Source organism: Crocodylus porosus, unplaced genomic scaffold, assembly GCF_001723895.1.
Source record: "Crocodylus porosus isolate Cpor-Errol unplaced genomic scaffold, CroPor_comp1, whole genome shotgun sequence".
NCBI lineage: Eukaryota > Metazoa > Chordata > Crocodylia > Crocodylidae > Crocodylus > Crocodylus porosus.
Window position 1 is genome coordinate 15,927,646 of NW_017728950.1, and position 15,643 is coordinate 15,943,288.

At 38.9% G+C, this 15,643-nt stretch overlaps 1 protein-coding gene across 3 annotated transcripts in view; it reads left to right on the forward strand.

The window, feature by feature from the left end:
• PRDM6 (PR/SET domain 6) overlaps nt 1-15,643 on the forward strand; it is a 119,872-nt gene that overhangs the window by 71,882 nt on the left and 32,347 nt on the right. For all 3 annotated transcript variants that reach the window (XM_019555320.1, XM_019555318.1, XM_019555319.1), the window contains exons 3-6: nt 2,749-2,876; nt 6,839-6,963; nt 10,611-10,953; nt 14,546-14,584. In XM_019555320.1, coding sequence (XP_019410865.1) covers nt 2,749-2,876; nt 6,839-6,963; nt 10,611-10,953; nt 14,546-14,584 — 635 coding nt within the window. The remainder of the gene's footprint in view (nt 1-2,748; nt 2,877-6,838; nt 6,964-10,610; nt 10,954-14,545; nt 14,585-15,643) is intronic.

A 15,643-nucleotide genomic window follows, 5' to 3' on the forward strand; every position in this document is an offset into this window, starting at 1 on the left:
CAGTGGGTGCCCCCTAGCTCTAGTTTTCTGGGACTTGGTGAGTAACAGTTCCCTGTTCACTTTGTCCACACCATTTATGATTTTATGGACTTCTATTATATCCCCCCCTCAGCCTTCTGCTTTCCAAACAAAGAGTCCTCGCTTTTTCAGTCTCTCCTGGTATGGCAACTGCTTCATACCCCTTATCATTTTGGTTGCCCTCATGGGTGACTGGTGCCTCTTGAGTCAAGGGGTGCATGTGCCCCCCTTGACACCAGTCAGCATTGGGGGAGTCCCCCGGCAGCCAATCCCACTGACTGGGGGAAGGGGGGTGACACTTTTGTGGAGATGCAGAGAACAGAAATGTATGCGGTGTTTAAGGTGTAGGTGCACCATGGGTTTGTAAAATGACATGATGATGCCCTCCATTTTAATTTCACTGCTCTTCTTAATGATTGATTACGAACATTTTATTGGTCTTTTTAGTCACTACTGCACATTGAACTGACACTTTTAGAGAACTATGTACAATGATTCCAAGGTCTTTTTCCTGATTTGTAACAGCTAGTTCAGAACCAAGCACTGTGCACATATAATTGAGGTTATTTTTTCCTATGTGTATTATATTGCACTGTCAACATTGAAATTCATCTTCCACTTTTTCCCCACTCACTCAGCTTAGTGAGATCTTTCTGGAGCTCCTTTCTGTCACCTTGGGATTTGATTACCCAGAATAATTTGGTATCATCTGCAAACTTGGAGATTTCTTTGTATACCCCCATTTCCAGATCATTGGTGAAAATGTTGAACAAAATTGGGCCAAGCACATTTCCCTGTTGGACCTCTCTTTTTACATACTTCCCTCCTGAAAAATGACCATATAGTACCCTTTGCTTCCTACCTTTTTACCAGCTCTCAATCCATGACAGAAACTTCTCTCTGATCCCATGTCTGTTCCTTTTTTTAAAAAGCCTTTGGTGAGGGACCTTGTCAAATGCTTTTTGGAAGTCCAAATATATTATGTCAACTGTATCCCCCTTATCCACGTGCTTAATCAAAGAACTCTAGCAGACTGTGCTAGACAAAACTACGTGGACTCTTCCCCAGCAGATCATATTGGTCTGTGTAACTGCTATTTTTATTCATTATAGTAGCTTCCACCAATTTGTCAGGGTTGGAAATGAGACTCACTGGGCACATCTACTTGAGACGTTCACTGTGGAATTGCCTTATTAGCTCCATGGTAAATGTCTGAGCATCTGCATGTGCAGAGCTATTAGGCTGGATTAACCTAATAAACTCTGCTGCAGATTAGTACTTGTAAATACAAGTACTATCTTATAGCAATGTTTTTTACTCTGCAGCAGCACACATACAGACACTGACAGGGGTGGCTGGGGCACAAGGGTGCTTCTGTGTGTGGCACTGCTGGCTGACCCCCCCCAAGCCCCTACCAGCCAGGGCTGCTGTAACTTGTCTCAATGTGCTGCAGTCCTGGGTGCATGTTCAAACACGGTGCTTGGGTGCAGTAAACTCCAGCGCAATTTGTGGCTCATCCTTTGAAGCAGGTTTTTGTTTTTAATGATGACTGAGAAATATCCAAGTAGATTTGTTCTGTGTCATGTCTGAATTAATGTTGCTAACATGAAGTTGATTTTGTAGAATAATCCTTCTCAATCCTTAATTCAGTTCCCATTTTATTAGTGAAATTATTTATTTTAAGGTTAAGACCAGTTTTCAGAATGTTTAGAGGGTTCTCCTATAAAATATCCTAAAAGAAAGTATTCAGATTATTGAAATTATTAGAGAGACAAAATACAGTGAATGGGCAACCTAAAAAGAGTCAGAGATCATATTTGGTTTAGTTAACTACCTGACTGCTCTAATGCTATCCGAAACTTGCCCAGGCTATCCAAATGATACATGAAATATAGTCAGAAAGTTTGGTATCTAAGTTTGGTATCTAAGTTTGCATACTAGACTGCACCCAACTCAAATCTACTTTGAAATGACAAATGCAGAGGTGTATGAAAAAAAATGGGAACAAATATTTGACCCAATGATTTCAGGGCTGCCAAAGAATTAGGAAGAGGGCAGTGAGTTGTTTTTAATGTTGTTTTGTGGGTTTTTAAAGTTTTGTTTTTTAATGTGTTTTGGGTTCTTCTGTCTTTAGCAAGGATGTCATATTTATGAAAAACTAGATCTCTTAAAACTGAATTCTCATTTGTTACATGAAAAATTATATTTCTTCAGGTATCTTCACAACAAGCTTTGAACTACTGCTGAGCATTAGTTGTCTGAAGTTTTCTGCTCTAAATGCAAGAAGGTTTTCTAGAGCTAAATACAAGCTTTTGCTGGAAATGAAATGTGAAGAAGTGATACTTGTTTAGGGAATACTTATCCTTTCTCTGATGTCTCAGCCTTTCAATGCAGCCTTTGCATCCAGATTTTTTTGTTTATCTGGCAGTTCATTATTTAAGGCTAGCCTGTCAAAATAGGTTAAATATTCTTTGGGAAACTGGTCACATCTTTGAAACACAACAAATATGTTTAATGTAGAAAAGATTGGCTTGATAAGAGAAATATGATAAACTTGCATCACCAAAAATACTCCTCTGTCATTCCATTCGGATTTCTAAGGACATCAATAAGCAATGACAAATCTCATGGCAATACATTTCTGCAAAAAGCACAGAGACACCAGCAAAGCAATGAAAATGATTGCTGATGATGTGTTCTAACTACTTGACATTCTGACCTCTTCTCCAGATATATGACCAAGATGGGACACTGCAGCACTTTATTGATGGTGGAGAACCCAGTAAGTCAAGTTGGATGAGGTATATCCGATGTGCGAGGCACTGTGGCGAACAGAACTTGACAGTAGTTCAGTACAGGTAAAGTACATTTCAATGTATTCACTAAACCCCGCCCCCCCCAAAAAACCCCTTTAAATAAAAAACCCCCAGAAACATAGCTGTCACCGGTTCATAAAGCAAATTCCAAACTAACAATATGCTTTTCTTGAATCCCTTCCTTCTGTATCACAGAAACATGGCATTATGGATTAGACTTTTTTGATAGGAATGAGGGACACCATAGGGCTGATTCTGAACTGCTCTTGAGGTCAAAATCAGGCCTGTGTCATTAATTGCAGAACATGCGTGCACATCGCATTGCATAAAGCAATCTACACAACATCGTTTGCAGATTGCTCTAGAAGATTTGGTGAGCTTATCTTCCACTTTTACTGACAGATAAATGGGCTGAAGGACAAGGAAAAGGTCTCACTTGAGATGAAAGCAGCAAAATTTTGAATGCCAAAGCCCTTAGGGAGTCATGTAACACATCTGCACAGAAGATTGCATCTGCTGATTCACCTGTATGGCAAGATGGTTTCATGGCATTATATTGTATTAAAACAAAACAGAACAAAAATGAGAAAAGATATATAAAAAACTGATGGCATCTACTCCTCTTCCCACCAACAAAACTAAAAAAACTAGAAAATGTGTTGCATAAATATATGATCTCAGCTAGAAACAAGTCTTCCCCCTTCAGAATAAGAAGTAACTGCTTGGCTTTATTAGATATTATAGCAGGAACATCAAAGAATGCCTTGTGTTTGGTAACCAAGCTGCCTTTGGCTGTTTATTTGGGGTTATCCTTTTTTAGTGACAAATCTTAAACTTATTTATAATGTTCTAAACTTTTTAACAAACATGCAAAATCAAAATAAAATGACAGATGAACAAAGTCCGATGTTTTCCCTAAGGGTTCAGTTTAATAACAGTAACAGGGTCCAGTTAAATGTTTTAACATTCTTTGTTTCTGGGCAATTATCTAAATCAGTGGTCTCCAACCTTTTTAAGTAGGAGATCACCTTTGGCATTTAAAAGCAACCCAAGATCTACTGTGTGCTGCTGCCACCCCCTCCCCACCATCCCCCTGCCTAGCAGGTAAGTCTATGGGGAAGGAAGCAGGGGCAGATTGAGGCAGATGGAGAAAAAGTAATTTGGGGGCACACCTCCCCAGCAGGTAAGTCCCACCCGGCCAGGGCCCTACTCAGCTTTCCCCTGCTCCTGCCTCTGCGGCACTGTCCCTCACCATGGGGGCCTTGATCTAGCCCCCTTCCCTTTCCCACAGACTGACCTGCTGGGCTGGGGTGCACATATGCATGCATGCGGGCACTCAGCCCGCCACCCCAGCCCTAGATTGACTCCAAGAGGCTGTAAGATCTACTTCAAGAGGCTCCAAGACCTACCGGTGGATCGAGATCCACTGGTTGGTGACCACTGATCTACATAAAGTAAGCATTCAAGAAAGAATAAAGAAGAATATATGATGGTGATTTGCAATATATTACAAATCTTCTAATATACTCTTAAATAGTTAATATTTTTGCTAAATGTTTTGTCTGAGAGTTTAAATAGACAATCCACAAAAAAAGTGAGCAAAGACTGTTGTATTGCAAAAACTCTCACATTGTACTTTAGCTGGTAGTCCAGGTAGTTTGTGAACCAGTAAGAAAACTATAGTTGTGTACGTAAGTCTATGTAGTGTGTATGTGTAGGTACGTACACACACACACACACACACACACACACACGAAAAAACTTAAACAAAATATGGGTATAAGAAAGTCATTATACATCTGTCAATATTAAGTGGATTTTACAACTCTCCTTTCATGATGGAGCTTTTACTTAGAGTTCCCTCTGTTGATCTGTTTTCGATTACTTCAGATCTTTATAAAATGAACTACAAAAACACAATTTAAAAAACTGGCATCCATCACCAGTGACTACATCCAAGTGTAAGAAAATAGAAAAGTTGGACACTGAAAAACCAGCCTAATTTTTATTGTACATGGATGTCCTCCTCACAGAAAGTCAGCTGGTTTAAATTCATTCTGTTATGATTTGTAATATCTAAATGGAATTTTCTTCAAAGCACTCTTGATTGATTGACCCTTAGCTGAACGTTTTGTTTTTATTTTGAGGCTGACAATAATGTTTGTTGGCATGTGTTCTGCTTCAACTGCGTTGGGACGCCATGAAACTATCTTTATGAGTCATCCAACCACAATACTAAATACATGTCAGCAAAGGAAATATTATCCGAAAAGGGAAAAATGCCTTTGATGTACTTCAGCATGCAGAGATTTCTGCAAGTTTTGGAAGCTCTGTATGCTTGTAAGGAACGGTATACACTTACACATTTTTTTCAGCCTACTCCAAGCCTCACAGACCACCCATTGCTCAAAAACAGTTCTGCTCTTTCAGCGGCAAAGTGTGTCATTTGGTTTTAGCACATTCATTTGCTGGGCCGCTGTGTTTATGTTAAGGGAAGCCAAACTGAGAGATGAAATGTTACAAGGGCGAAGTACAAAGTAGACTCAATTTTTCTCGAGTTAAGAGAAGCTGGTGATTTATAACACAGCTCCAATTTTGATTTTTATGTAATAGTGGAAAAAATTAATAAAATGTACAGCTCTGGAAAGAGAGGGAGAGTGAAAGAGGGAGACAGAGAGAGAAAGTGGAACGGAGAAGGAGCGAGAAAGAGATGCAAAAGCTAGAGTTTTTGTCAGATATTCATAGAATGTTGGGAAAAAACATTTTGCTTAGCTAGCAGTGCCCTCCTGAGACAGGGTGGCAGTAAGCGAGGAAAATAACAAGATAAATGAAATTTTTGCAGCTGCTAGTAAAATATTGAGAATCTGCACTTTTTTATTGATCTTTATGATTCTGTTGCCAAGAGCCACTTTGCGGTGACAAAATATGTTGACAAGTGCATATCTCACTGCCATGAAAAATGTGGTAAAGGATTCTCCTTATGTCTGCAGTGTTATACAAGGAACAAATTGCACTGCTACAGCCAATTCTTTACAGAAAGGCTAAATTTAAGGCCTACCAACCCTAAACACTTTTATCTTGAACTTCAGGCTAATATTTGTAGCAATTCTTCACTGAGAAAAGCAGTTGAGGTCTAACATTTTTTTTTAGTCTATAGATATGTTTCTGCCTTACACTGGCTGTTATAAAAAATGGTCATTTCTTGGTAACTTGACTGTATCATTTTGGTGTGTAATCTTTCAGCCAGAGTGGAACACTCTTCTTGTATGTATTGAATTTCTATCCATCTCATAGAAGGGTGTTTTACTGTACTGTACCAGGCTTAAGGGGAAAGCCACTACAAACTGATAGGATTTTTATTTCACTCATAGATGCTTGATCCTCATTTCACACTGGCTTTCCTTTACATCTATGTAACTCTGTTAACTTGAGTTGAATTACCCTTGAGCTGTTTCCCTCAACATGAGATTGGGGTTAAGCCTCTAGTCTGCAAAACAGTAAGCTTTTTTCATAAACTGGGGAACTCTTGGATGTGTGGCTTAGGAAAATCAAAAATGTTTTCCCGTAGGATGGAATTTATCCGTAACAGTAATTCATACTTACTGAAGGGCCGTCAACCTAGTCCTCGTGTTCCATACGAAGAAAGATGTCTTCAGTAGCACTTTGCATTACAAGCTCTCTTTTTTTGGACTGCACTAGAGCAAATGTTCACTGTGTTCAACCAAGAATCTCTCAACTGATATATTTAATTTTTAGAAGAACACTGTCATGTCAAGAATTATTTTGTACATTAAAGAAATTCTTCATCTGTGTTGCTAACAGCAAGTATTAAAACCTAAATGAATCTTGCAGTGATGATGGATTCACATTTACAATAATCAATTCATTTGGGATACCCTACAGAAATACTTTTAAGTAGGTGGAATTCCACCGTACTAATGCAGATGGTAAACAGACCCCTACACGTTCTTACACTAGGCTGTCTTTCTGTTTGTTATGATTAGGTCAAATATATTCTACAGGGCCTGTATAGACATTCCCCGGGGCACTGAGCTGTTGGTGTGGTACAATGACAGCTACACGTCTTTCTTTGGAATCCCTTTACAGTGCATTGCACAGGATGAAAACTGTAAGTACTTTATTTTGTTTCTTTGTATCTCAAATTCTTGTTTCAGTTAATCTTCCAGCTGTATTCCTGGGCTTTCTTAGAACATATGAAGCGCGCTCTGGATATTTATTTAAATAATTTGTTGAGTACAATATACAGCCCAAAAACTGACAATATTTAAGGTTTTCAATGGAAATGTGACATGAGTAAAATTACTCCTGTACTTTACTTCACGGCTGTGTAACTAAATGATGGGTGTCCTCATAGCAGCTTGCCTTTCTGCCTTCCCCCGCTTTGTAATACGTTAAAGTCCTCTTTAGAGGTTACCTTATCTGTTCATCCTTAATTTACTCCCTCAACTCTTTCCCTAGTTATCGGTCATATCATATAACTCCCTGTCTATGGCTGCAATACTGCAGAGAAAGACCTGTAGGTTATGGTACACAATACGGTGAATATGAGCCAACAACATGCTCTTGTTGCAGAAAAAAGCCAACAGCATACTGGTTTGTATTAACAGGAGTGTCACTTGCAAATGGAGGGGAGTGATTCTTCTACTCTATTCAGCACTGAGTCCAGTGCAGAATGACAAAAATGATTAGGGGCCTGGGAAGCGAGACTTATGAAGAAGGCCTGAAAGAACGAGGGTCCCCTAGTATGCAGAAGAAAAGACTGAGTGGGATTTGATAACAGTTTTCAAATACCTGACAGGCAATCATAGAGAGGATGGAGATGGATTTTTCTCTGTGGCCATAGGGCACAGGACTAGAAACAATGGCCTCAAGCTGCAGCAGAGGAAGTTTAGGTCGGAGGAACTTTCTGATTCTAGGGGTAGTCAAGCTTTGGAACGAGCTCCCTAGCAAGGCGGTGGAATCTTCATCCGTGGAAATTTTCAAGAGCAAGTTGGCCAGATATTTGGCTGGGACAATTCTGTCTTGACCAGGGGACTGGACCAGCTGACCTCGTGAGATTCCTTCAAGACCTACTTTCCTATAATCCTGCCTAGCCAAAAGGATATTATACTGTCATCTTGAAGCCACTGCAACTGTTTCATAATTGTATTAGCATTGGATGTGCTGATTAAGGCCTTATCTGACTGACCAAAAAGATGACGTTTTTGTGGTTGGAGAAAATGCAAGATTCTTTAAATAAAAGATCATTGTAACTAACTTGTTATGATGATAGTATTTCCATCTTGTTGTGATCATCCCTATCTCCATGTATTCCTGTCCTGCCTTTCTTTCAATGTTTTATTTTTATTTTATAGTGAAAAGCAAAATAAACATACCATTTTTAATATGGACCCAATCCTGCATGGTGTTTATGCCCTCATATTTAGTGAGAATTAAGAGGGCTCAGGGACTCACGCAACTGGTCTGTTTATGTATGGGACTCCCTTCTTTCAACTTGCATTGGAGACTTCTTTTCCATTTTGACAGCTGTGTGTGTATATGTGGTGGAAGAAACCAATAATAGATGCTTGATTGACTTTGTTTGGCTGAAAGTGACCCTGTGGCTGCCAACGCATAATCAGCTATATATAAGATATATTTTTTCAGTCAAATACTTGGATGCTTGAACTGCTATACTGAGATGAACTTGTATCTCTTAGCAACTTAAATACTGAACCGCACAGCAATAAAACAGCAAGATACTGGGGATTAAACTGTCAAAAATAAACATCCTTTTTCATCATGAGTTTTCAAATCTGTTGAGCTTGAGAAGAGTTTAAAAGAAATTAAGTTACTGGCAGTAATGTTCAGTGATAAATATCATGCTGTCCCACAGCAATACAAAAATATTGTTTTCACTTTTGTGAGTTGTAACTTGCAAGATCCTCATTTAAAAATGGTGCAACACAGTTAAATCTCTGTGTATTGTCAATCACTGTTTTGTTGCAAGAGAAACTGAAGATTTGCCTCTACAAGTCAGGGAGACTGATGAAAAGGGTGAAATTTTTTCTCTGGGCACAGAGCCAACATAAGGACCATGCACAACTTTAAGTGCCACTTAAACCTCAAAATACAGCTTCTACTGGCCTTTTGCACAGAGGTGAATTTCCCCTGGGATGAACTGTGATGTGATTCCTCAGTTCCTTAATTTCCTGATTTGATTCCTTAGATGAGTTTTCTATTTGCAACTTTTTAAAAATGTAATTTGATGTTGCTGTTACCATTAAGACAATATAAATACACAGACCACTGCTTCTTCTTCATGTATTATGGATACACCTAAGATTATTTTTGTGTCTTTAAAACTGTACTTCAGTGCCCAGCCAAATGGGTATAACTACTTCTAAAAGAAGCTCTGGGATGCCATAATGCTGAGCAAGAGAGAGCGCATAGCTACGTATCAATTAAATACCTTACATTGCCCGTTTTTCCTTGTTGAGGAAACATTAAAATAAAAATTTATAAAGCAAACAGATTTTATTTATAGTATCTTATCAAAATGGATTTGTATTTTTTTTATTTCATCTTGAATAACAATGGAAAGCTACAGCTTACTATTGCAATTTAAACCCTACAGTAATTAATCAGAAATTAGTCAAAATCACTCACTGAGATAAAGCAGCAGCTAAATGATCTGCTAAGATCTGTAATTCATTCACTTACATGCACACATATCTTTGTATGTGTGCGCACACACACACGCACATGTGTGTACAGGCATAAAACACAAAACACCCTATATTTAAATAATATTAGACTGCAAAAATCAAGCACTCAAAAATTAGGATACACCAGAATTTAGGGTTTCCAGGTGATCTTAATTTTGTGAATTATGGTATAGCCTTTACATATGTGATTTCTGAACTATTTTTCCACTAGCTCCTACCTCATTCAGTGCGCTGTTTGGGCATTGCTCAGGGAATGAGGCTCATTACTCTTTTATGCATGTAAATTTCCTTCCTTATATACCACACTGCCTCCACATGTTAAACTGAATAAAAACTAGTTTATTTCTTCATGAGAAGGATTATATTTAACCGATTATCAAAATAGTGGAGTGTCTCACAATGCTTAATTAATCTATCATCCCGACACTTTTATCCCCATTTCATAGGTGGGGAACTGAGGCACAAGGCTTACATTTTGCACTGTTTTACAGTGAACTAAATCTTGCTAGCCTTACTCATGCATAATAAAAATACTTATTTTTGTACTGGTTCTGTACTGAACTGGAGGGGCATGCGTGGGTGAGGAGGTGCTTTTGGCTTTTACTGGCTACCTGCAAGGGAAATGTTACCACAAGAGCTAAGAGGGTTCTTCTGTGGGCTAGGAAGTAGAGGGGCTGAAGCGCTGCATGTGTATCATATCCTGCAACCTTATAGTATCTGCAATAAACAGCTCTCATACAGAGTCAGACCAGCAGAATTTTGTCTCAGACCTCAGTTCCTTTCTTCTTACTTCTCTTACTCTACTTTGAATCTTCTTCAACTCTCAGATGTCTCTCTGGATATGTGTTTGCGCAGTATGACCCTTCAGATCACTGTTCATCCACCTCTCTACACACATTTTATATGCATTATTAAAATGATGCTGCTAGATTCTAGCAGAAAAGATGTTAATTTTTTCTATCTTCCCTCCAAACTGCATTCATTTTAAGAAAATAGTAAAGAAGCTCTTATTTACTTGCTTGTTTGTTTGTCTGTTTGTTTCTCTCAGTGAATGTCCCTTCGACGGTAATGGAGGCCATGTCCAGACAAGACACCCTACAGCCATTTAATAAAAGTAGCAAACTACCCCCTGCCACTCCACAGCGATCCATAGTATTTCCACAGACTCCATGCAGCAGAAATTTTTCTCTTCTGGATAAGTCTGGGTCCATCGAGTCAGGATTTAACCAGATCAGTGTAAAAAACCAGCGAGTTCTTGCAAGCCCAACTTCAACAAGCCAACTAAATTCTGAGTTCAGTGACTGGCATCTTTGGAAATGTGGGCAATGCTTTAAGACTTTCACTCAGCGGATCCTCTTACAGATGCATGTGTGTACGCAGAACCCTGACAGGTAAAACACAGGCTCTCTTTATTTCTGTATCTATTGATAGCCAGATGCACTGCTTTCTGCTTTTATCAGCCTGTTATCATTTCCAAAACCAAGCCATTATTAGGAGAAGCCTGTACAACATTATTCATCTGCAGCTGTGTGAAGTAAGCCGATAATGGCCATTGCTTGACTTCACTATTTGTAAAAACATTCAGTGCCTAAATGTACAGATAAGAAGAAATAGCTAAGAATATAATCTTGTTTTCAGAATGGTTTGGTAGATCTGTTGGAGGGAATTAAATAGGAGGAAAATTTATTAATATCATAGATGGAAAAATGAGGTCAAGATAATTAAAAGTCTCTCTATCTTCCAAAGATAATATAACTTGCTGTTCAGTGGCTGTCATAGTCATTTCAGGGTTCACCTATAGTGTGCAATGTGTATGGACTTAATTAAGTACTAAGAGGTAATGAATTGGGATTTTTTGCTTAGTACTATTTTTCTTCAGAGCATGCAAACCCATAAATCGTGCAAAGCTGTCAAAAGGAAATACCTACTCCACTAGGGATGTGGAGGAAAACAGATGCCACTTATTCAATAAACTAATATCCACACAGAAGAAAAATGTTGACTAGATACCTCAGAGTCAAAGTTGGTTTGAAAGTTTGTCAATACAGAATTTTATGGCCATGAACTGAGGATGAAATTTAGCTGAACAAGTGAATTAAAATTTCAGGTACTCTGACCAGTGGCACAGTAGATATAATGGAACCATTATTTATGAATCAAAGCTGGTTTATTTGACAATTTTGATAGCTGGCAGCACAAAAGACAAAAATCAAATTAATTCAATAAAAAAAAGGCTGCCTGTGTTTTGTCTCTTCTTCAGCTGTGAAGAAGGTTTGGATCTCCTGGAAAATCATTCTAAGAACAGCAGCAGTTGAATGCAAATTAAACTTAAATGAAATGCTGTAAAAATAGTTACTCTCTCACACACAGACATGTATGTATGTATGTACAGTGTATTTTTTGGAGCATATATGCAATGAATCATGAAAATGCAGGATAAAAACAGATTATATCTGAAGTGTGTATAATGCAAATCAGACTCTATATAATCCCACTTCAAATTCTGAGAGCTGGTAAATTTTGAAATTGGTAAAGTTTGTACAAGTTTAGCATTTTCTAAATTTCATTCTGGTTCCAGAGGAAATTAAGTATTGGCATGTTAAAAATACATACAGAATATCTGCCACTTTAGGTGCCTAAGAATTTAGATCCTCAAAACTCCCAATCAACCTAAGTTTTAAACATTAAATTCTGTGGTTACCCACAGGTCTTCTTCTGAACGTGCCCCAAGTGCCTTAGGCCTGGCAATGGTGAACAGTGATGCCAAAACTGGGCATTCCTCTGCCCATGCCACCAGTAGGGTCTGATCCCATAGGGGTTCCTAGAGCATACCTACCAGAAAAGGTTAAGCATAAACATCATCAGGAAGAGGAGCAGGGAGTTGTAATACCTTTCCTCTACCCAACATTTTAGTGCAGGGCTTTCCAAATTCTGGGTGACCAAGGGTCGCAGGCCCCTCAGCAATGCCATAAGGGCCACACACTTCCAGGCCGCATGCTGCACAAGCCAACCCCCCTGCCATGCCACATGGTGACCACCCCCTTGCATCATGCTAGCACCTCTTATGCCCTACACACTGTGCCACATGCCCCGCCTGCTGCATGATGTGCCTTCCCCTTGCATGGAGTATGACCTCCTGCGCCCTGTACGGTCTCCAGCTCCCCTGGAACCCTTTGGCTGTGGGCTTTCTCAGGCTTGTGGGACATGCTGCACAGCACCCAGGGGTGGAGGCAAAAAACAGAATCTGGAGGAGAGCGAGGGAGTCTGGAGAGTCCAGCAGCAGCCTGGACTGGGAGCCCAAGGGCCACAGGTGGCCTGTAGGCTCCCTATTGGACAGCCCTGGTTTAGTGTATAGTTTGCCCAGGAAGTGCAAGACCTAGTTTCAGTGCCTGAAAGTGCCCATTTCCCACCAAGCTTCCAGTTATTCTGAGGTAGATATGGTCTTGATGGCTCCTGTTGAAGTTATTATATGCTGTATGGAATAATGAAACAGTCATTACACCAAAGAAAGCAAGCAATCATGACCTTAAAATACTGGCTAGGGTGCTCACTTGGGCAGGAGGATAGCTGGGTGCCAATACCTGTTCCAATGTACTTTTCACTATTTTATATGAAAGTATTCATTGGACAAAACCTAGTTTGGTGCTGCCATACTCAGTGCTGTGACACCTAAGTTTCCTTTGTGGTTCTAGCTCATGCATGTACTCAAAAATGGCTTCCATTGCTATATTTTTCATACCTTAAATACTATACTCTTTTTCTATAGAAGTCTGTTTTGCAGCACCTTCTGCTTTCCTATGATATGGACTGAAAACAGAGAAAAAAATTGCAGTTCCCCAGATTTCTCTAAATTATCATTTAGGATTTTAAAGAAATCCCATGACTTCTCCCTAAGTTCATTTTGGCAGTGTTAGAAGGAAGGGGTGTTCTGGCTGAATCTGGAGCCCAGATTTTTCTGGGCTGGCATGCCCCTAACTAAAAATCACTGTAATTTGAACTTGTATCATGGCCAGCCTTTTCTTCACTATAAATGGCATGAGTATATTAGATGGTCAGAAATAAGAAAGGGAAAAGAATCATCGCTGCTGATTTCTACAACACCTCTTTACATGGGAAACATTATTAAAGTTACCTACCGAATTTCCTGGAAACAAGAAAACCAAGTATGATTTGCAAGGGACAGTTTGCCAGTATTAGCTACTGTCTGCCACTCTCAAGTTTGGATTTTCTCTCCCCTAGCTGCATTACCATTCTCACCAATAAACAGCTCCCCATTTACTGTCAGCAATTTGTGAACATACCAGCCATGATGTCTTTGATGTGATTGAAGTAATTGGGGTTGCCTCCTCTAGGAAATGACTTGGGACTCTCTATTTTGGATTTGTATTTGTTTTCAGCAGTTTGATTACCAAATCAAGAAAAGTTCCCTATATCAAGCCTCCTTGCATAGCATGAGATTTAAAAAACACAAACCAGTTGGGATTTGAGAAATGCAAAGAAGGAAATTACTTTAAAATCACATTATCTCAGAAGAAATCTGAGCAAGAGTTCGGGAAAGATAAGAGAGAGGAAGGACAAGCAAACAAATATATTTCAGTTGACCCTCAGAATAGGATATCATTTGACAGGTAGAATTTTGAATATATACGTAATATTAGAAAGTACTGACCCCTAGATGTGGAGAATTCTTAAGCTCATGTGTTGATTTTTTTTCAGTTTGAGATTAATTACAATTTTATTGACATCGCCTTTCATTTACATCCCCAATCATTCCCTCTGTGGCTTTTTCTGTTTGTTAAATAATGTAGGATTTCTCTTGGAGGCAACTGATGAGTGAGGAAGAGCTAAAGTCAGATTTGGTATAGGGAACATTCAAGCCTTTGGGGCTTTTCTTAAGCTTTTGCCCAGATAGAGGACGTTTGAGCCACTATTTTTTGAACCAGGAGTCAGAAATCCCTTTTCTCTTCTGTTTTTCTGCTGCAGAAATTCCCAACAAACCCATATGGGGGACTCCAGAAAGGGGTAAGCAAAAGCCTTCAATCACAGTGAATCATTTTCAGACAAATACTCTTTAATTTAATTTTTAAATCAGCAGCAGATCTTCTTATAATGACCAATTTTTATTTGCATCTTTCTTCTTTCTTTCTTGGATAATCATGTCTTAGTATAATGGTGTACATGGAGAGTGGATGCCTGCACTTCCTAGATGTTGCTTGCAGCGCACTTTCATACATAGTGTGTACATCCATGTTATATTTATTCTTGTTGACTGTCATGCATTTAAGCTGATGATTGGAGGTGCAAGTGTGTCCTTGGTGGGTAGACTGTGGATGTTATCAGGCCCTCCTGCTCCTTGTTCTGTGAAAGATATTAATGTACTCTTTGTTTTGCTGTTACCTTTCAACAATGAATGTCTAGTTATTTTTTAAGGTTAAAGTTGACAGTTTAATAGATGCGTTTCTCCAGGTATCATGGCTCACCCCATTTTGTACTTTTCTTCCAATATCTTTTTTTTTGCAGGATTTATGTCTTTGAGTCTTGCTACTGTCCCCAGATTAATTAATTTAGAAAAAACCTATAACAGCAAACAAAAATAAACACTATGAACAGGATTTGTTTACTTCTGTTTATAAAGTGACTGTGAAACTTTGCACATTTAAAGTAAGTGTCAAGATGAATTTAAGTTATTCTTGCATAATCTTTTTCAAATAGGTTTGGAAACTTGTAGTAAATAGAAACAAGAGTCATGGAAAGTGATACCGTTTCACTGCTGCTTCAAACATTTAATAACACTTATATTATCTATCCACTTTGCAAAAGGATATCCCAAAAATTCATAGAGAACTCAAGTCTGTAGTCATCATTGACACCAAGTAGCTGATGTTCCTCAATAATACTCACTGGGCGTGTCTACACGTGCACCTTATCTGCATTAGCCTATTTTAATATGCATTAAAGTGTCACTAAAAAAGCTATGCTATTTAGTTAATGCACATTAAACTAGGCTAATGCACATTAAGTATCACTTAAAAACTGTGGGCATTTTTACATGGGCTCTGGGATGGGAGGGGGGTGGCATGT